Source organism: Mustela erminea, chromosome 6 (assembly GCF_009829155.1).
Source record: "Mustela erminea isolate mMusErm1 chromosome 6, mMusErm1.Pri, whole genome shotgun sequence".
NCBI lineage: Eukaryota > Metazoa > Chordata > Mammalia > Carnivora > Mustelidae > Mustela > Mustela erminea.
In genome coordinates this window covers 111,295,169-111,317,724 of record NC_045619.1, presented here as the reverse complement: position 1 = coordinate 111,317,724, position 22,556 = coordinate 111,295,169, and the positions used below count along the sequence as shown (strand labels likewise).

Here is a 22,556-nt window from a genome sequence, read left to right as displayed (position 1 = left end):
AATAAGAACTTAAGTGTCTGTGTTTGTGTGTGTGTGTGTATGTGTAATCTGTGTGTTCAAGAATTTCTTGAAATAATTAAAGGAATGAAAACCAATGTCTCTTGAGTGACTTAAAGCCAAAGCAGAAGTGTTGAAATTCAGAAATAAAAATATGATCCCTGGTTTTCTTTGCACATTCTTACAGAAATACTGAAATTGAAAAAAATGTTTTGTGGCCTTCCTTTGTTCAGGTCATGTTTTTGTTCCTGGGCAGTGTTGAACTTCTCTATCACGAGGGGACCAACCTTTTTGTACTCTTTTTATCTGGCATTTAGAAGCAGCTGATCCCTGTGCCCTGCCAGGAATCTCTTCCATCTGAGTGTTCCCATGACCTTTCTGTCATCCCCTTTCCTACATGTCCCTGGCTGTCTTTATCACCTTTGTATGCACTGTGCTCTGTCGTGCCCTTTTCTCCATGTCACTATCACTCTGTGCGTCTCCCTTACAGTCTATCAGGTTCCATAGAGAATATTTTTGCTATTAGATATGGAAGAATCCATAGAACCCCAAAGCTCTTACACCAGTGGTTTTCATTCTTTTTCTTCTTTACTTACATACCATAGAAAATAATTTCGAAAACTATGAACTCCTTTGAACATTTTTATGTTGACTATAAAAATTTTTCACTTATCAAAAGATGTAGTTTTTGATGTATTTTAAATATGGACATTTAAAAATGAAACTATCCATCTTGAAAAAGATGTTTCAGATATTATCTTAATATCTTAGTGATTTAGTAATCCACCATGAATCATTTAAAAATGTATGAACAACTCATTTTTAACAGTTGGAAATTTCATATGATTTCTTTTTCATCTTGAACTTGTATTTCCATGTCATTTTCTTATAGAATTTTATCCTAATGTAATATATTTCTAAGTCATTTGTCACACCATCATACTTCCATTTTATGAAAATATGGATCTAAGTTTAATTTAATTTTTATTTCTTACAATTATAAATCTATAATTTATCTTTAATTTTTATATTCATACCATTATAAAAAGTAAATTCTGGATTGATAAATCATTATTATTATCATTAACCCTCAGTTGATCAAAACAACACAAACATTAAGATTTTAATGGATAATTAGTCAACAGAGAAGTGGAGTAATTTTTAGAAAAACATTTCTTACTGAGATGCTTCTATGGCTGAATATTACATGTTACTGGAATGAGGTGCTAGTCAACATCAAATTCCTTGTTTTTATAAATGTAAATGCTGAGGAACTTTGTTCGTATAGCTACCTACATGGGAATAGGAGATATATTATAGTAATATCACTAAATTCTATTTCATCTGATTCATACGTCAAAAAATCTCCAGTGGATTTATCATCCAAAACCATTTCCTAATGATGAGCTACAATTCATTCTTGTTCTACTTCTGCTTTGTTGACAGAAAGGAATTGGAATCCTTTGATTTGCAAAAGAGCTTCTCACCCCGAGAGAAGCTTCTCACTTCTATAGTTTCTGGGAAGTATACCAAAAAGACTTTACCAGATATACAAATGACTTTTAATTATATCTGCTGTTAAAGAACAGCATTTCCATTTGGTGGCACCGGGTTGAACTTGGTGCTCAGGAGCCTTGGGAAAACAAATCTGTGATTCATTTCAGAACACCTTGCCTGATTCCTTTGACCCCATTGCATTCTGTTATACCCCTCGAAAGAAGGAGTGATCTTCACTTTATGGTTTTAATTTATTGCATGCCTTTCTCACATTTACATCTCTATGCATGGAACTCTAATATATGTGGAATGAAAGATTTCCCAGCTGTCCTTTTCCCTCCAAACTATTGTTTTTTTTTTAAAGATTTTTTTTTTTAAATTTATTTATTTGACAGAGAGAGATTACAAGTAGGCAGAGAGGCAGGCAGAGAGAGAGAGAGAGAGAGAGAGAGAAGCAGGCTGCCTGCCGAGCAGGAGCCCGATGCGGGACTCGATCCCAGGACCCTGAGATCATGACCTGAGCTGAAGGCAGCGGCTTAACCCACTGAGCCACCCAGGTGCCCCTTGTTTTTTTTTTTAGCTTCTCTTTTGATTTAAATATATTTTTGTCAAAATGTTGTATGTCCTTCATGTGACCTTGATGGCAAAGCTAGACATCATTGTGAAGCCAGTCAGTCAAATCAGACTCACTTTGTATCAGAAGTGGTCTGATTTTATTTCTTTTCAGTTCATGTCATGTGTCATGTGCGTGACCACCTTCACTCTATGATCACGACAGATGGCCAGCCAGGTAGGATGAAGTGTTTGCCTTGCCAGCTGTCTGCTGTACCTTTATGCTCATCCCTGTGCTCCCCTGGGTCTCTCCCTCAGAGCCTGTCTTCTTGACGGAGTCTAAGCACTGAGGAGGCATGGTGCTAGTAGATACTGTCAGCCGTGTGTGATAGCTGTAGAGTGAGAGCCAGAAGTCCTCACTGTGCTCCTGGTAGAAATGGCCACAGGACATGGCAGATTCCAGGCTGTGCTGCAGGTTATAAAACCTGGAATAAAGGCAGCAGCCTCACCCATGGGGTCTGTTTTGTCCCTATGGTGCCCTGGGATAGGTCTTTCATGTCAGGCTTATGCATGTCCAGGGGTGGGTTGGCATGCCTTTTTCTGAGAAGTGGGAGAAAGGTAACTGTGAAGGAAAAGGCGTTCATGGAGCCACTGCCTCACACCTCAGCCATGTTCAAGAGTTCTTTGAAACCTGCTTTCAAGACTGCTGCTCTAATCCAGTCCTGAATTATCTGTTGACAAGATCATTTTGAGGGAAAGAATGATGAAAACTAGGATTGCCTTACCTTATCTTTTCCTTCTGGTCTGAAGGGGTAGATGCCCAAGAAATATCAGAAGTCCAGAGTAGTGGAAGGTCAGTTCATAAGTAGGCTGACTGTGATTATCTTTAGCCTGTGGTGAACCCCTTCTTGCAAGGGAATCATTCTTTGGTCTCCAGTTTGGTAGCCAGGGCTCTGGGACTGACCTAAGGCTCTTGAGTGCTATTAGTTAGCTTTATAGTTATGTGATCTCCTGGGTCATAATTTCCTGTAAATGGACAGTGATCATAACTGTCATATTAGTAGATCATTGTCGTGAGGCAATAGGGAGATGTTTTGACCTTACACACAGTAAGTAGTCAGTCCGTGCCCACAGTCTCTGCTCTTGTACCTGTTAGCAGGTACTTGAGTCCCTTAGCACTGACACCTGGGACTCCCCTGAGCCATTCCGCCCCAGGACCTCAGGCAAGGAGAAGCCAAGGCAAAGAGAAGCCCCTGCCTTTGCACTGTGGTTAGGTATTGCAGATGCATATCTCCCATTGCCTGAGAGACATTCCCTCTGGCAGTCCCACTAATCCCTCAGGACTGTTATGTCTAAATTGGAAGCCGCCATCTTTCCTTTCCTGTCTACTTCCTCATCCCGTATTTTAAGGATTTCTGGGTCCCCGGCCAGCAGCCCAGGAGTCCTGTGATTACTGTCTTAGGTCCCATCTCTCCCCTATATGCTTGGTATCCCTTCCTCTGGTGTCATGACTCTCAGCTCGTATTCCCTCAATTGGTCTGTGACCACGGGCCCTTTCCTACCCTCCTGCTTCCAACTCTGTTCTCACTTTTCCTCCACTTTGCTACCAGAAGGAACATTCTGAAACACAAGTCGACTAGCGCCCCTCCTGCTCAAACTGTCCTTCTTCAGTGGTTTCTGCTCACCCATAAGGGACAGTGGCGTGCAGCCATTCCCTTGGACCCTTTCTAAGCCTTCCCTGCCAGTCCTCCCCTGCCTCCTGCTGTGCGCTCCCACAGTCCTGAGTTGCTTCCAGTCCCGAAAGGCCAGGCCTCTGCTTTGTCACACTGCAGCTGATGCACCATCCTTATCCTCAGTGCTCTTCCTTCTTGCCCGTGCCAGCCCAAAGTCTGCCTCTTAGGTGGTACTCCCCCTGATTCCGCACATTTCATCCATTCTGATAGACTGTTCCCCACCTGTAATATCTCTGAAATCAAGACAGGCAATGGCTTCTCAGCATTTAATTGGCGGCTTTTTTTTCCTTCCTAAGTGGGCAAATAGAATAAAATCAGTGGCATTAAATTCAATGCAGTTTGTATATACCCCTTGTGGAGTTCATTTTTTTATGGTTTGTAAGTAAAGGAATAGTGGGTGAATGTAGCCACTAAATTCCATGTTGCTGTATATAGGGACTGTTTCCCTCATTTTGCATTCTCTGTACCAAGCACAGAGGCTAGCACATCTTAGAAACTTAAAAAGAAAATGGATTGAATGAATGAAGTAATAAAAGAGTGAAGGCAGGGAGTCACTCCTGGGCAGACATGCTAGGGCATTGTGACAGTCTTTCTGACAAGGTGGCTTTCTAGTTTATTCTGCAATGTAGGGATGTAGGTTTTTGAGGCCTGGGCAGTGTATTTGGATTTCCCGCTGCCAGGTCTGAACTTGACGTGGCCATCCCACCCTCAGGACAGCTCTCCTGTCTCTGCAGTCATCTATTGAGCTGCACAAGGCGGGGTGTTGCAGGGTTTCTTGGCCATGCTAAGCCCTGTAAATTAAATGGTCCAGGGGGGTCTTTTTTGGCCTCTGTGGCCCACTTTTCTTGGAAGCATTGCCTTGCCCCAGTGTCTGATCTCTTGAGCCTTCTAGTCTGGATGAAGCTGCTTGCACAGTATAGACTCTACTGAAATCAATTGAGACCCAGGATATCCGTTTTTCCTCAATGTGTCTTGCATTCTGTTGTCTCTCTTGACCTATGCTTTCCCAGTTTCAGTTGTCAGAAAACTGCTCAGTGAGCAGAAACCCAGAGGCAAGGCTTGGGGTAGTCATTCACCCCCTACCCCCCCACCCCCCGCTGGGAGTTGGGGGACGGGTGAGGGCAGGGCTTTCTGTCCTCTCCTCCACAGCTGTGTTCTGCTGTTCACTAGCACCCTCGGGTTTGGTAGTTGGAATGATAAACTCTTACTTTTCTACAGCTTCTTTCAAGTCCCCTTTTTAAACTGTGAGGACTTTCAGTCTCCCTTCTACTTTTCATAGTGTCTCATGTCTATAGCCTACCTTACACGGTTGATGTCTGTGGTCAGCTCCTCTGCGACATCAGGGAGGCAACTGAATTTCATTGAGAAGTCTGAGTCAGTCACCATGTAAGAACAACTAATGCCTTGGAAAGATTTCCTGAAGATAGTCATATATATATATTTTTTTATCTTACTTATTTATTTGACAGAGAGATCACAAGCAGGCAGAGAGGCAGGCAGAGAGAGAAGGGGAAGCAGGCTCCCCGCTGACCAGAGAGCCCGATTCAGGGCTTGATCCCAGGACCCTGCCGAAGGCAGAGGCTTTAAAGCACACCCTTCCGGAATCAACCTGATGGAGCTTTGAGCCTGCATTCCTCACAGTCTATATGATTCCACCTGATTTGCATGGTGTTCCTGAACCACAGTAGACTAGAGTTAGTGCCTCCTCATGACGTTGTCAGGAAGACCTGCTCTGTAATCTGTCAGAGCTCTGGGTGCAGAATCTAAGACAACAGAGGCTCTCAGTAAGTGCAGTCCTTATTCTGGGGTGGAAGTACTCATTTGCTTTCTTGGATTGAGGCTCTTCCCTGACCTCGGTCTCTTAGGTATGGGTCCTTCTTCATGCCGACTGCAGCACTTCACACTGAACCCTGGGTCTGACGGGGGGAGATATGACGAATACCAGTGGAAGAGGAAAGGATAGTCTCTGGGCTCTGCTGTGCCCAAGACCCATTGTCTTCTGTCCATGTTTCTTGAGAGAGAAACCCTCTCATTTAAGAGTTGCTTCCACACATCTTGGAAGCAAACCAGAAATAGGTCAGATCTGAAATGGTAGCAACCAACATTTGATAGCAGTCCTTTATAAAAGTATAGAGAACATTTTGAATGTCACCTTAAAAAGAATCAAATGATAACTTTGCCACCATGTGCCAAAATGGATTTCTGATGGGTTGGCTAGTCGTAGGTTAACTGTGGTGAATATAATTATAAATATCTAGAAACAATATGAGTGAATATTAATCTCAGAATGGGGAAGGGGGCATGTATGCTTATAGGACCAATAGGAAAAATTGCCCAAAAATGAAAACTTATGTCAAAATGCATCCTAAAAATTAATCTATCAAGTGGGAATAATACTGTAGTACATATGACAAAGGATTAATACCCTTTGTGTTAAAGAATCGTTGTACAACCAATGACACTGCTAACATAACAACAGAAGAGTGGGTAGCATTTCTCTTTATGCTTGTATATGTGCACATGTATATTTGCATGTTTATATCTTAATATATTAAAATGCAAAAGGGCATATAACACATCTGTGTACATACGTGTAGGGAAAGACTCCCTTTGAAAGGATATACACTAAAATAGTTATCTCTGGGTTGTTGAATTATATCATTTTTCTTTATGTTTCTCTGTATTTTCCTAATGTAAATTTTATTTGTGTCTTTTTCCTTATACTGCTCAGTATTTTCCAGTGTTTTTTATAGTAAGCATGCATTTCTCTTACAATCAGCGAAGTTCTCAAAGAATCCACCTTATTGAGGTTTCTGTGCTTCTGCATAAATACTTTGACTCTTGGTGTTCTCCAAGGTGAACAGAAAACATCTAAAGTTAGTTGGCAGTTTAGTAGATGGACACTTGATCTTTGAATGGTTTTCTCCATATGCCTGTACCTACTTCTGCCACCTGTTCTGTTCTCTGGAATCTGCTGCTCTCCACGACTGATCTCCCCTAGACGTCTTTGCAACTTTTCTTATCTTTTCATTTTTGTTTCATCTGCTTTGCTTAGTTAGATTTCACTTTGAATGTTCAGAATATCCCCTTCCTCTGTGCCCAGATTTAGAAATAAATGCAGGTCCAGGATAATTCAGTGTGGGCCGGAGTTCTTGGGAGAAGCTGCCCTCTTACAGTGCAGGAGAGGTGCCTCATGGGGTAGTGACCTCATCAGGATACCTCGTACGGGGCCCCTTAGGTGTGGGGTGAATGTGTTCCTACACTCTACAAACCTGTGTCCCCGTCACTGTGAAGCTGTGAGCTTAGACAGGCTGGGACCTTAGAATATTTTTGCATTTGCCTCCGAGCTGTGTTCCCTAATGGGACTCAATGGTTGTGTTTTGAATTCACTGAATAATTGAATTCACTGAATTATTGAAAACTGTGGAAATTGTGTGGTAATCTCAAACATAAGAAAAATTAATATAATCCTTTGATTGTCTAAAGCTGTATGGTGTTCACACACCAGAAAAAAGAAAGGGAAAGAACACGTCTTCTTTTGAACCAGACTTCAGTGGTCCCGGTTGACTCTGCTATCCCAACAATCACCTTTACACCTCAAAACCAAGTCTAGAATTCTTTATGTTGTTGTCAAGGCCTCCCACTTGAATGGCCTGCCAGTCCTTCATATCCAGAGTAATTAATAAGCTAAGTAGGTTTTCTTTGTGGAGCAGCTTAGCTCTGTTCATACTGGATCCTAATGATCTGTTGTCAGATGGAATTCTTCTCATGCAGGTTCCAGGCAGCGGCCACACTGCCCTTGGAGGGAGGCTAGAGCAGAGGATGGAGTCTGGGAAACCTGGCAAGCCATCCCCAGTCTTCCCCATTCTGGTCACTCCTTGCCTGGGACTACATGGGCTACTTCCTCATTTTAACATTTTTTTTTTTTGTTGGATCATATGGCAGTTTTTTTTTTCTTTTTTTTTCTTTTTTTTTTTATTTATTTATTTATTTTTTTTTATTTTTTACTTTTTTTTAATTTCCAGCATAACAGTATTCATTATTTTTGCACCACACCCCGTGCTCCATGCAATCCGTGCCCTCTATAATACCCACCACCTGGTACCCCAACCTCCCACCCCCCGTCCCTTCAAAACCCTCAGATTGTTTTTCAGAGTCCATAGTCTCTCATGGTTCACCTCCCCTTCCAAAAGGAGAAGACTCATTTTAACATTTTTTTAAAAAAAGATTTTATTTATTTATTTGACAGACAGAGATCACAAGTATGCAGAGAGGCAGGCAGAGAGAGGAGGAAGCAGGCTCCCTGCTGATGCAGGGCTGGATCCCAGGACCCTGGCATCATGACCTGAGCTGAAGGCAGAGGCTTTAACCTACTGAACCACCCAGGCACCCCTGCTTCCTCATTTTCAAAGGAAGGATGTTGCATTGCCTGTTCTAGGACTTATTTAGTCCTCTCATTTTGTGTCAGATAGTGGCTGATGCCAGTCATTGGAAGGTCTATTTTAGAGATGGAACAGGGGAAACCAAGATAATTTTTTAAATGCCTGTCTGTAAAAGAGGTTAGCTGTAATTGCATTTAGATTGTTAACAAATCCTCAGTAATTAGGCAGGTTGCTTGATTTTGTTGTTGTTTTTTTAGATAGTTGTATTTTTAAAAAGTAAAGAAATTTTGCTTCTATGACATTGTGATAAGGGGATGTCATGTGGCAACCTAAGTGAAATTTTGGTTTCCTCAGATGGCGGACACTACCATTTTCTCATTTTATCTGGAGAAGACTTAATATTAACAGTAGTGTTTTTTTGTTCATTTTAGATGGCTTATTTTTAAAGCCTTAAATACATTCTTTGTTTCAGTCATTATGGAGTTATTTCAATAGCTAATTAAAAATTCTTTTACCAAACCATCATGAATGGGAGAGAGAGCTCTTATTCCTTTTCCAGGAGAGTGAGATGTATGATCCACATCAGCTTATTGTCTGTTTTCCCAACAAAGCAAAACCTATTAGTCACTCAATTAATATAGAAGCTCTGAAAACTCCAGAGAAATTTGATTGATATGTTATTAGAATGCAAAATATCCAGGTTTAAAAATGATTAAACTAATATCAGAAATGAATTGGTATATTGCTTATTCTATTACATATAACAAAACGGTTAAAAGCCATTTGAATTTCAGAGCTGACTAATGGCCTCAGTAGTTTCATATTTATTTTAAAGACAGATTTAGATTTAAGCAATGTAATTCATCTTTTTTGGTATTAGTGTAAGAGATTCCACCTACTTTTTTTCTCCTCTGGAACTGTCTTAGTCTTGGTTCCTACTAGCTTAGGGGAAAAGGAATAATTAGTTGTAAGGACACCAGGGTATCTGAGAAACCTTATTAAGTTATTGGAAGTAAGGACTAAAAGCCATTAGGAATAAGGAAGCACCTGCCTTCTCCTCCTCACCCTCCTGCCCTCCATTCTTCTCTGCATGGCAGCTTCGTTGGAGATCCTCAAGATAGCCTCCCTCCCCTGCCCGGGGGTGATGACTAAGCAGGAGGAGCGATAGCCCTCAAAATATAGTCGTATTGATGGCTGTGGCTTATTACAAAGAATACATACAAAGCAAAATCAGTACGATGAAAAGGTGCATGGGTGAAGTCCAGAGGAAACCAGGCACAGGCTTCCAAGAGTCTTCTCCAGTTAGAATCATGCAGGATGCACTAAGTTTCCCCAGCAACAGTCCGTGATATGCGCCAGCCAGGGAAGCTCCTTAGAGACCCAGAGCCCAGGATTTTCACTGAGGATTGGTTAAGTAGGCAGCCTCTGCCAATGTGTGCCAAAATTAGATTCCCAGGAGGGAAGCAGGTGTTTAGCATAAACTTGTATTGTTTGCACAATGTAAGTACAGTGAACCACTTTTATTGGTTAGGGAATGGTAGGAACCCTCCCCAAATCCATATTCCCAGACATCAGCTTAGGGCCTCCCTTGCAAACAGGCCATTTCAGGGATGGCAGTCAGACCTGTGTTAACTGATTTCTGCAGAGAAGGAGATGCACTTCATCCCACCCACCCCGTATCTTCAGATGAGGTGCTAGCAATGAGGAACTAGCATCTCCAGATTCCTAAGAGAGAGAATTCACCTGGTTAGGAATGGGTATCTACTTGGATCCAGGCAGTCACGGTCAGGGTCACCTGTATAAGCATGGATGTTGGGAATTGTTTTTGTTTGTGTCAGGACTGGCAGTTGGTTTGGGGATTCAGGAGACACTCCACAAGGAAGTCAGTCATAGGGATGTGTGTGTGGAAAGGCCTTTCAGATACTATGTAGACAAAGGCCTGCTTAGGAGTGTCATTACACAATAATAAAGAATACAAAATAATCCCATGAACCCAGATTTCAGATTAGAATCAGCAGACTCAGTTGATCTAAGTGAAATAGGATAAGGTAGAGGTACTCACTGTATAAAAACAGTGAGTGCCCAAGATATTCTGAAATAGATTTGGATACCTTATCCTTAGGTATTTTATAATGTCTTAGGGAATTTTGTTTTTTACTCTTTAATTTGAACCAGTGGGCTTCATGGAAATGGCCTGATTTTTCCCTGAGACTTAGTTTTGTAGGAGAGGTACAAGCATAGTATACTTGTTTAGGGTGGTTTGTTTTTATTTTTTTGTTATAAACTTTCTTATGAAAACTTTCAGTCCATACTATTGAAGACTCTGATTTTCAATCCTCTCCTTCTATTTTTGAATAATGTTTAATTTTTTGGTAGTACCCATATATAAGAACTTTTAATATTCTTTGAGGCATGGATATATTTTATCTGTTGGAGGTTGGGTGATATGGGGCATTAAGGTGACCTTAGAGGCAGTTCCCATAATTGGGAGACACAAAGCCTCTGCACAAACCTATTTCTGGGATGTTCTAGAATTTGCTAGAAATCCTGTGAGTTCTGCTGCCTGTGTAGAAAGTGTTTCCAGATCCCTTCAGGCAATGGGAAACCAGCATGGAAATGTCATCGTATCCCCATGTGGTCGAGCAACCTTGAATAGATGCATGATAATTCAGTATTGAATTAATTTAAGGAAAAGATGCACATGTGCACACACACATGCACAGAATAAGTGCACACAAACTACGTATGCCAGGAAGTTCAAACCCAGTGCTTCTGCCAGACCCTCATTTTTCTTTGTTGTGGTTCACATGTAGATGATGCTTATTTGGAATTAGGTCAAAAGAAATCTTGCAGCCTCCACAGTGTGAACAGCAGACACAGTCTGCTGCTGTTTTATGTGCCTTGGTCTGGGTGCTGGGTGCTGGTCTGGCCTCCAGTGTGGCTAAGCAGCCCCCCAGTCTGTGTGCAGTGCATGTGACTTGCAGCTGAATCCATCTGATGACCAGGTCGAGGCACCGTCTCTCAGCAGTATCCTCAGGCTGGTTTTTGCTTTGTACCTCAACCATCTCTGAGATAGCAAGAGGGGCAGCTTTCATTCCAGAGATGATACAACTTCTAAGGAAAAGCAAAATGTTTCCTTGTGAATTGAAGAACAGAACATAAACTTAGGAAAACAGTTTCCCTAGCCCCTCAGTCAGATCAGCTGGAGGGCGTTTGAAAACTATTGAATCTGCCTTGGGTCATGGACTGCGGAGAAAAGAAGTCCTCCTCAGATGAGCTCGATTTTTATGCGTTTGTATGTTTAGGATACCCTGAGGTAGCATTAGTGATTCCCGGGACCGAGGATGTCATCTCCTTGAAGGAAACTTATTCTTCATATCTTCTACAGTGACCTACTCGATAAACGTGTCAGCTGACTCTTATGTACCCTCATAAATGAGTGTTCAGGAAAAAAGAGGCAAAACTCAATGATATTAGGGTATTTCAATAATGCTCTGGGTTCCCTGTCACTCTCCTACGTCTTTGGGGCTAAGGACACCTGTTTTGGGAAACACGAACGTCTGGTGTGGGAGAGGCTGAGCCGTGATGCAGACAGTAGTAGGAGAAATCGTTGACAGGGCAGTATTTTTTTATTGTGAGTCCTACCAGCCTTCATGAGCGGGAGAAGGTACAGCAGATGCCCCCCTGGAAGGGCTCCTGGACAGCAGAAGCCTGGTTTTATTCATTAGCACCCAGCCTGGAGCATAATCAGTTTCTGCAGTGAATAACACTTCTGATGTACATTACCTGTCTTATGTCTTCATGTGGTTGCAGATGTTATTGTTATTTTTTTATATTTCAATGTCAATAAATTAATATATTATTATATTTTTATATTTCACCCATCCCTTTGTGGGGCAGGTGGGGTAAGAAATAAATAGTCTTATTATTGGTTAATCATTCTAAATTAATGGATGCATACAAGTTCTATGAAATCACTATGTAATGTACTTTTTAGTTATTGGAAAGCTGTTAACGCTCCGTTAATCGCGGGGGCAGTTGTTTTGTTAGGGTGCCGTACTTAAGTGGGTGAGTATTTTGCTCTGTTTGCCAAGTTTATATCCTCACTTGTGCAGCTCCTGTAGTCTTAAATATGGTAATGGAGCATCTGGGGGCATTGGTTGGTGAAAGGATGGGGCCGTGACGCCAGAGGCCCCGTCCTCAGCAACCTGCAGGGGGTTGGCATGCAGGTGTGTAACACTTCTGTTGCATCTTTTGTTTTCACAGTGAGAGAAAAACGCAAGAGTCTCTTCATTAACCATGTAAGTGAAGCTGTCTCCTTGTGTTCTCCATAATGATGATACTATGTAATCACCATGTCTGGAGTAGGTACAGTTGGTTCACTTATTTTGTCAAGACATGGAAGGACGTGAAGAATGCTGTGATGTCCTTATGCTCAGTTTGGTTTGTAATTGGACAAGCGTGGCTTGGTATTTCCACTGTCCGAAGTGTTTTTCCCAGAAAACCCACACTGCTCCTGTTCTTGGGAAGGTGTGTGTGAACAGTCCCACAGCACACACTACAGGTCCAAATGAAAGCCACTTTTAAATTCTCATTCTTTCCTTCTCCTTCCCCACCCCCAAATTACTATTTTTCTCCTTGTAGTTCACTTCTATTTGAATAAACCCATACTTGTTTCTGTGAGGCTATCTGCCTCCACCCACTCTTGTTTCTCTTTAATTGGTATTTATAGGTCCAGTAGAGTCTCTTTGTTCTTTGGGTGCTCATGAAAAGAATAAACTTGATAACACTTTAGTTTTAAAAGAATTTGAAAAATTCAGTTCTAGGATTTGGCCTGTTCTAAGCAGTGTCTGTATTCCCTGCTGGCTGGGCATAAAGTGTCTCTTGGAGATACTTTGCTGTTCTTCCTTGAGCAACGGGGACAGCTGGCTGGCTCCATCTCTGCTCTGTCCGCCCTCCCACCAACACCTCCCCACCCCGTGGCACCCCAGCTGGCATGCCTCAGGAGTGTGGAGACCTGCCACTTTGCTCTCCCTCTCAATATATGCCTCTTCATTTAGGAAAGAAAACTGTCTCCATGAGGTATGGAAGGATGAAGTAGGTGAATTGCCAAAATAAGTATGCTATAAATTCTCATATTGAAAAGAAGAATGATGTATTTGACCTTACAGGGGTTTTTCTGAGAATTTCTAGACTGTCTGCCTTTAAGTATTTGTGGATTTTGAAATATTTGGCACTGAAGCTGTGTTGAAGAGACCTAAAGCTATAATATTGCCTTTCCTGCCCTTTAGAAATCTGGACAAAATGCAACTGAAAAGAAAGTCAGAAGCTGGACCCACACTCTCAAAGGGGCTCCATGCTTGGCCCTTAGGAGATAGGTAGTATCTTCTTAGGCAGAGTCAGTATATACATGCCTGTACGGTGTGTGAAGGGCCAGAGAGAGGGTTCTTTAGTTTTTATTGTATTCTTGAACCATTTGTGACCTCTTCCCTGGCCATCTCAAATTTTGAAGCATCACTGTATACAGCATCTGTGAAATTAAAGTTTATGTTGCAAGAAAAACATACACCTTATTTTAAAAGGCAGTATATACCTAGACATAAAAATTTGAGTGATTTGAGCTAATTTTATAAATCCTTACTTTTCATTTCTTTGCGGGATACGCTCGCGTACTTTCTGACCCATTAGCACATCTGATGAGGAACTTGCAAGGAAGAGAGAAGAGCTGAAACTGCAGACAGCTTACCTTTCCTGCTCATTGCAGCTCTAGTAAAGGCATTTTGAAGAAAGAGGAGGTTAGGAGTTCGTCCATGCCAGCTGTTGTGATTGTGCTTAATGAGATAGAGATGTACTCTACTCGTGCTAACGTGCAGAAGTGCTTGTATAATTTTTCCCACCTAACCTTGCACTTTGTGTTGTGTACAGTCCTGGCACACACTGAGTACATATCTCTTGGACTGAGAATATGGATTAGACAGTTGTTGAAATCTGCTCTTTGTGCTTGTTCCTACATAGAGAACATCTCCGTGCTGTCTTCCATAACAGATGACTGTGTAACAGCATGACCCTTCAGTTCGTGAACAGACCTCGTTGCCAAATAGCATATTGGTTCTGGCTGTGCTGGGAAGAGCCATTGGAATGTGCCATTCCAACCAACTGGAATATAATTTGAGCGAAATTACTGCAGATTCAATTAGGCTAATAGAGCAACTGTGCTTTTCAGGTTTTGAGGCTCTGGGGAGTTACAAGTTAGAGCACTAGACAGATCAGGAGCAGCAACTGAGTACTTTACCATGTCTCTTGAGTACTTTACCATGTTTCTGCCAGGGTCTGTTCTAATTGATTGAACCTACTTAGTAACCATTCTGGGCAGGTACAATTTATGATTTCCATTTTATGGTTGAAGAAAGTGAGGCACAAAGAAGTTAGCCAAATTAATAGTGGACCCAGGATTGGGAATCAGGTGGTCTGGCACCAGAACTCCCTCTTAGCTCTCATCCTGTATGTTTCTCAGAGGATGATGCCAGTTGCCATTTAGCTGGAAGTTGTTAAGCTTAGTTATCTAAAGTTAGAGATGACATTTATAATTAAATTTTTATAGGCTCTTTTGTAGGACTCATTTCTGAATAGGGGCCCTATTCAGGGGCCCTAAGTAAAGGTTGTCAAACTGTGGAATGATGGTTATTCTTTTCCCTTGCTTATAAAACCTCTTTATTTTTTATTTGTTTTACTGTGAGGGATGCTGTTTCTTTAATTTCTCTTTCACGTTTCTGAAGAACCTACTTAGTGCATGTCGCTAGGATAATCTACGAAGAGGCTACTGCTGAACAACAAGGAAAGCAGTGGCTGTAGGTAAGCCATTTTCAGAACGGCAGGGGTGGTCAGCTCTACTCCGGGCAATGATGACTGTGGGGAAATAGCTTCCACTAGTTGGAGGGAAATTAGACTTTTCTGGCTTCCAGGTAGCAACACCTTAGCAAGTAACAGGAGTAGACTTTGGGAATATCATGCAGGGAAGAGATAGTTGAGAATGGACCACCACCCAGGCCACCCAGGCTGGAAAAGAGATGGGCCTTTAACTGACTCAGAAGAGCCAAGACAGACATAAAAGATTAAGTAAAAGGAGGCTGTTTCTGAAAGAATTATTATAGGCTTTAAAGCTTGAAACCATTTGAATATAAACCTCTCTACGTATTTTGATAATTAAGTCAGGGTGAATTTTAAAGATTAATATTCTACTCAGCATCTGTCTGTGTTTTAGATGTAATTAGTATTAGGTTTTTAAAAGAGGGTTGCGTTAAGAGCTTTGTTTAAAGTGTGTTCTTTATTCAACATTTGCTAAAGTTTTGGCTTTGCTTTTTCTTTAAGGTTAGTTTTTTTAATGATTCTTTTAATTAAAATGTTAAGATCTCTCTCATAATTGTGAGTGGCCTTGCAGGTGTCTAGAGTCTAGAATCACTCTTGAAACTGAGGGAAAACTTACACCTTTTACTTCAGCCTAATTTTTCTGTGACATCCTCTTGCCACTTGGTGACAGCATACCTTAAGTGAATTGATCATTCTAAGAAGTTAAAAAAAAGAGAAATTTAAAAAGAATGTATCAGAAGTTGAATGGCTGGACTATTTTAGTCTCATGAAAAACAATTACAGTATTTTTCTTAATAATGAGATAGGTGATAGTTCCAGAAACTGTGAAAGAATAAAGTAACTATAGGGTATTACATATCAGTTGAGCAGTAGTCACACTGTTAGCTGGACTTAGAGCCAAAAGGATTTTCTCAAGCACCTCATGATTTGGGGACCTTGAAAAACTCTGGAAGTCACAGTTCTCCTGTCTTATAGAATATAGGGCATAATTCCTGGCCTACCTGACTCAAATGTTATAATGGAAAAGAAGGTGATTTGCAAACTAACTGTTAACACCATATAAATATGTCAATGTTACTACTATTACTGCCTCTTGGAATATAGATAAATTCTGTTTAATTTTCCAAGTTCAGTACCAAAACCGATGAAAGTCTTTCTGGTATTTTAATTTTGGATACAGTGTTTTCATAATTGTAAAGATCAGGGTGGAATACATTCTCTTCAGCTTTGTTTGGGGATACTGCTGTGTAGAGAGTTGATGGTCTTCTTAAATAGTTAAATTCTGAATTGATTTCTGCCATCTAGCGTTGAGTGGGATAGGAATAGATACCTTCTCTAACAGTGTCTATTCCATTATAGTCTCCATCTGTTAAGCCATAAAAGTCCAAGAATGACAAATGAGTTTGATCCAGGGACTGAAATTTAAAAAATTCTAAAACTTGCTTTGCGTCTTTGGGAAATTTGCTCGTAATAGGACACAAATTTATTGAGTAAATGCTATGTTAGCATCAATACAATATGCTTGGACAGTGTGAAGAAAGCTTCACTAAGATTTTAATCTCAGTAAGATTTTAAAAGTTCAGGAAGATCAAAAGATCCAACCTATATTTTGAAATAATTTCAAATTTATAGGAAAGTTGTAGTAATACAAGCATATAGGATTTTCACAGTTCACTAAGGGAACATTATTTAACTCTGGTTCTCACACACTCACTCTGCTTGACACAGGATATTGAAAGAGGGGGCACACTTTGTTATTTTATCTGTTTTTTTTTTTTAAGAGTATCAAGAAATGATAATGGTGTGCACACTGATAATGTTGATACAGATGAGAAGTCGGTACAAGGTGTCAGGTCCTCGAGTGTCTTGGTTATGTCTATGAAACACTTGTTTCTTTCCTATTTCCTCCTCACCCACCCTTCCCTTTCTTCATTCGGCCACTCATTACGTGCACAAATAAAGGGTGGCTGGTAAAATGTGATGGGGTCTGCAAATACAGGATAACCAACAGGTGAAACTGCTTCTCTCGTGCCTTCACAGGTCATTTTGAGAACTATATTGTCCTTGTTAAGACACGCAAGTGAAGGAGTCACTGAACCAGTGTTAGGATTTGTCCTAGAAAATTCAGGGCAATAATGTCGGGGGGTTGCCCTGTTTGAAACCCTGGTCTTTTGTATATGCTGTTAAGATCTCATCTGTGAAGAAGCCAGCACAAATTCTTGACCATGGCTGCCTGTTTTTCACATTGTTTAGACACTCCTGTAGGGGTGGGAGGAGCTGTTCTTACATGATTTCAGTCTGTGACTTCCCAGCTCCTTTGTTGTCATTTACTAAGGGTAGATGGGACATAGCTGTTCCTTACGTAAGCTGGACAGGCACCCACTTTACTACTGCCATTTTATTTTTCACATTTTGCTCTTAACCTCAGTTTTAATTTCATCACCTCACTTAGGAGTTTCTAGAGTAGAGAAAGCAAAGAAAAAACAGAAGGCTGAGAAAGAGTATGGAGTTGGCCAGAAAAGCCCTTTAAGAAGCAGACTGTCTTGCCCCTTACCCTTTAAGCAGAGGCTCCCACCCCAGCATCTCTGCGTTACAGTGTTCTTCTACTTTATATAAACATTGTTATATATATGTATGTCACATAAAGTTATATGTGTTACATGTATAGTCATATAAACATGGAACTTTTTACACATGTATATATTTAACTTTTTCTAGAAAAATTTCAGACTTAAAAAAGTTGTAATAATAATAGTACAACAAATTCCTATATACCCTTTACCTAGATTTACCACTTTTAAGCCAGTGTTTTTTCACTTTCTGCCCATCCTCTGATCATTAGCCTGTGTATTTTCTTCTGAATTGTTAGGGAGTACATCATTCCCTTTACATCCTTACTACTCTACTGTGTATTTCCTAAGAACAAGGCTATTCTCTGTATAACTACAATATTGTTATCAAAATCAAGAATTTAACATTTGCAAAATTCTTTTTATTAGTTATTATACTTATTACTGTCCATATGTACAGTATGTCATATGTACTTCTTGCTGTTGGACATCAGTGCTTCTCACTGGCCCATTCAGCAAATAGCAAAGAGACGTTTAGAAATCATTTCTGCTGATATTTTAATTTCCAGTTCTGGTCCATTCCACCAGGTGTTTTCTTGCTTTTGGTTTTTAACTATTTTTTCCTTCTATGAAAAATATATTAAAAAAACCTTTATTGAGATATAATTTACATATCACAAAATTCACCCTGTTAAAGTATACAATTTAATGGTTTTTAGTATATTCATAAAGTTGTATTAAGTGGCCTCATAATGTCCTGTGTAGCATGTTTTTCTCTGGTACTGCTTTCAATCCAGGATCCGCGCATGGCATTTAGTGGGTATGCCCTCTCAGTGTCCTTTAATCTGGAGAGATCCTCAGCCTTTCTTTGTCTTCCATAACACTGACATTGTTGAAGAATACAGGGCCTGGTGTTTTTTGTTTGTTTGTTTGTTTTTTTAAGGTTTATTTATTTATTTATTTCAGGAGGGGCTAGAGGGAGGGAAGCTTCCAGCAGACTCTCCACTCATCCTAGAGCCCAACACAGGGCTCAGTCTCATGACCTGACCCGTGAGTTCATGACCTGAGCTGAAACCAGGAGTCAGATGCTTAACTGATTAGGCCACCTAGGTGCCCCAGTTTTTGTTTTTGTTTTTTAAACAAAATGCTTCTCATTTTGGATTTGAGTGAAGGATTTAGGAAAGCATTTGCAGCCAGAATTCTTCATGGAATGCTCCCTTGCGCTTCTTAGTGTTTCAAATCTGGAGACACGATATCCTTCTGGCTTCAGTGGTGATGTTGATTTTGATCACCCTGCCAGGTGCTGTCCAGATTCTCTACCCAGTACTTAATGCCTTCCCCCTGCCAACCAATAAGCAGTCTTTGGGCCGTACAGATATCCTGTTGCCTATCTCCAACCCCAGATTTAGCATCTGTTGATCATTCTTGCTTGAACCAGTCTTTATATTTTGGTTGCAGAATGCTGATTTTCCAGCTCCATTGCTTCCTTCCCATGTGGCAGTCATCATTTTGCTCTCAGGGGAACCCTTTCTTCCCATCCACCCATTCTACCATCCATCCATCTTTAGTGTAGAGTTCTGGATTTCTGGTTTTTCAGTGATTTATAGCCATTCCTGTCCTTAATTATTTTGATGCTCACATTTCCCTTGATTTGTCTAGTGGCAGTCTTTTCAAACTGGCTCTGTGTTCTTGTGGCATGCTCCAGCTTTTTTTTTTTTTTTTTTTTTTTTTTAAAGCACTCTTACTTTTTGGCACACTAAGATATTTCAGGCTCACCTTGTACCTCCTTGGGTCAGCCCTGAAATCAGCCATTTCTCCAGGGAGCCCTGATTTTTTTTTTTTTTTTTCCCCACTGTGGTGACAAGACCATTAGAAAACCAGATCTAGACGTCATATGTACTTCTTGCTGTTGGACATCAGTGCTTCTCACTGGCCCATTCAGCAAATAGCAAAGAGACGTTTAGAAATCATTTCTGCTGGGCGCCTGGGTGGCTCAGTGGGTTAAGCCGCTGCCCTCGGCTCAGGTCATGATCTCAGGGTCTTGGGATCGAGTCCCGCGTCGGGCTTTCTGTTCAGCAGGGAGCCTGCTTCCTCCTCTCTCTCTCTCTCTGCCTGCCTCTCTGCCTACTTGTGATCTCTCTCTGTCAAATAAATAAATAAAATCTTTAAAAAAAAAAAAAAAAAAGAAATCATTTCTGCTGATATTTTAATTTCCAGTTCTGGTCCATTCCACCAGGTGTTTTCTTGCTTTTGGTTTTTAACTATTTTTTCCTTCTATGAAAAATATATTAAAAAAACCTTTATTGAGATATAATTTACATATCACAAAATTCACCCTGTTAAAGTATACAATTTAATGGTTTTTAGTATATTCATAAAGTTGTACAACCATTACCACAGTCAGTTTTTAGAATGTACTCATTACCCCAAAAAGAAACCTTGTATTCATTAGCAGTCATTCTCTGTTCATCTCCCCTCAGCTCCTGGCAACCACTACTCTGCTTCCTGCCTCTACAGATTTGTCTCTTCTGGAAATTTCATATAAATCTCATCCTACATTATGTAGCCTTTTGTGACAGACTTCTTTCTTTAGCATGTTTTCAGGGAGCATCCATATTGACTTAGTTTATGTTAGAAATCTGTTCCTTTTTATGGCAAATACTGTTCCATCATGTGGCTGGGCCATATTTTATCTGTCTGTTCATCCGTTGATGGACATTTGAGTGGTTTCCACCTTTTTGCTATTAGGAATAATGCTGCTATGGACATTCTTGTACAGGTTTTTGTGTGGACATGTATTTTTATTTCTCTTGGGCATATACCTTGGAGTAGAATTGCTGGGATATATGACCATTCTATATTTAACATTTTGAGGAATTGCCGAACTGTTTTTCAGAGTAGTTGGTCTTTGGCTTTTCATATTGTGGCTGCGGTCCTATGACTTCAGTTTTAAACTCTGATCAACAATTTTCTTGCTTTTGGTTTTTAACTGTTTTCTCCTTTTATGAAAAATATATTGCAACTCTTACTTTTTTCTTCAAATCGCAACTCTTTTTTTCTTTACTTCCTTCTTTTATTTTTTAAACTTTTCCCAAGAGAAGAAATCACCTTCTGGAACCAGAAACATTTTTACCAATATGACTATAACTGCATTCATTAGGAATTTTGAACAGACGATGCTTCAGAACAGGTTGGTGTAGCAGGAACACTTCATTAGGAGTTAGGTGGCCTGAAGTCTAATTGTTCTGACACAGTGCCACTTCGTGATGCCTGGTTCCTGTATGACTTGGTACAGTGCTTTGATTCTGTCACCCAAAAAAAGGAGTGCTATTGCTTACCTCCCAGAATTGTCTCGCAGGATAGTTATGAATGGCAGTGGAAATAGGATATGTGTGGGCCCTTAAACATTTGCATTGTGCATATTGGAGCTTCTGCAAGTTTCCTAATTGTGTAGAAGAGTGAACTCAAATGAAGTGGGAAGGAAGCTTGAATTTCTTATATACTCAGACAAGTCTAACCTTTTTTAAAGATTTGTATTTATTTGACATAGAGAGCAAGTGAGAAAAGGAACACAGCAGGGCAAGCAGGAGAGGGAGAAGCAGGCTTCCCCCTGAGCAGGGAGCCCAACACGGGGCTAGATCCCAGGACCCTGGAATCATGATCTGTGCCGAAGGCAGACACTTAACAACTGAGCCACTCGGGTTCCCCAAGTCTAACCCATTTTTGAGTCTTTCTGTAAATAAAAAATGTTAAGACCTACATTGGATAAACATCCACCCTACTTTACGCCTAGCATTTTGGGATATGCTTATTTCCCACCCCCACCCTACCCCAGAAAATGTAGTGTGGACTGTATACACCATTGCATTTAAGAAATGAAGTAATAGAAAAATGTTATTTCAGAAATGAACCCCTTGTTTCGTTTGTAGCTGCAGAAGGAACTCAGGCGGCAAAAAATACACCCTATGCCAGTTGCTGTGCAAAAGCCTCCTGAGGGACTGCGAGGCCCGGGGCAGAACCACATGCCTTCAGTGCTATCAGGGAAATCTCTCCACCTCAGGTGGTGTCGGGCCTAAAAGATTATATTTCTGGATTTTGCTCGCAGGCAGAAATTTAATGACAAAAGGTACTTCTCATTGTAGAGTTGGTACACTGAGCCATAATAAAACCAAGCTTTGACCTGGGATTGAAGTACAATGTGAATGTAATTATTTTGTAGCGACAGCATGCATGACCCACAGTAGAGCAAGATTTGACCTCAGTGCTGGCATTTGCCCAGTTTTTATTCTTGAAATCCAATGTTGGTTTATTTTCTGCCTTCATAAATTAATGATTTTGTCTGCTTCTGTTCTTAATTCCTTGGATGTTTGCTTTTCCTTTTAGTCTTTGAGAACTTGTAGTCTTTCCCTGCTCTAAAAAATTGATCCTGCTAAAAGCTGTTCAGTCTCCCTTTTTCTTTCCATGAATATTAGTTTGTCAATACCTTGAGATCAAAGATGAGGGGTCTTCCTTTTGTTTGTTCTGTTCTTTTGTCATTGTGTTTCTGAGGCCTCTCGTGGTATTGGAAGGATGCTAGTAGAGTTCTCCTTTCTCGTGGCCCTCCTCTCAGCTGTAAGTGCTTCTGCCCACTTGGATAAGTGGGTTTGTATGGACTTAGGTGTTGCAAGAATGTCCTTGTGTCCACTCCATATTGGCTGTGTGACTTGGACAAAAATACTTTCTTAATTTAATGAGGGAACTACCACACCCTGCCTTCATGGTCTTGGGACTGTCTACACATCATGAGTGTTCAGGTGGTGGTAGTGCCCTTTTCCCATCTGTTCTGTGTTCTTCCCACATGTATTTTGCACCCATCAGACCTTTAGTTAATTGTAATAAAGGAATACTAGAGCAAATTTCATTTCTCTGTGCTCTGGGAAACTAGCCTTCTCAATGAAGGTCATGGTTTTAAAAAAACA

General features: G+C 40.6%; 1 protein-coding gene across 3 annotated transcripts in view; it reads left to right on the top strand.

Moving 5' to 3' along the window:
- The window catches only part of CCNY (cyclin Y), a 320,551-nt gene that overhangs the window by 248,495 nt on the left and 49,500 nt on the right, over positions 1-22,556 (top strand). For all 3 annotated transcript variants that reach the window (XM_032349316.1, XM_032349318.1, XM_032349317.1), the window contains one exon: positions 12,428-12,462. In XM_032349316.1, coding sequence (XP_032205207.1) covers positions 12,428-12,462 — 35 coding nt within the window. The remainder of the gene's footprint in view (positions 1-12,427; positions 12,463-22,556) is intronic.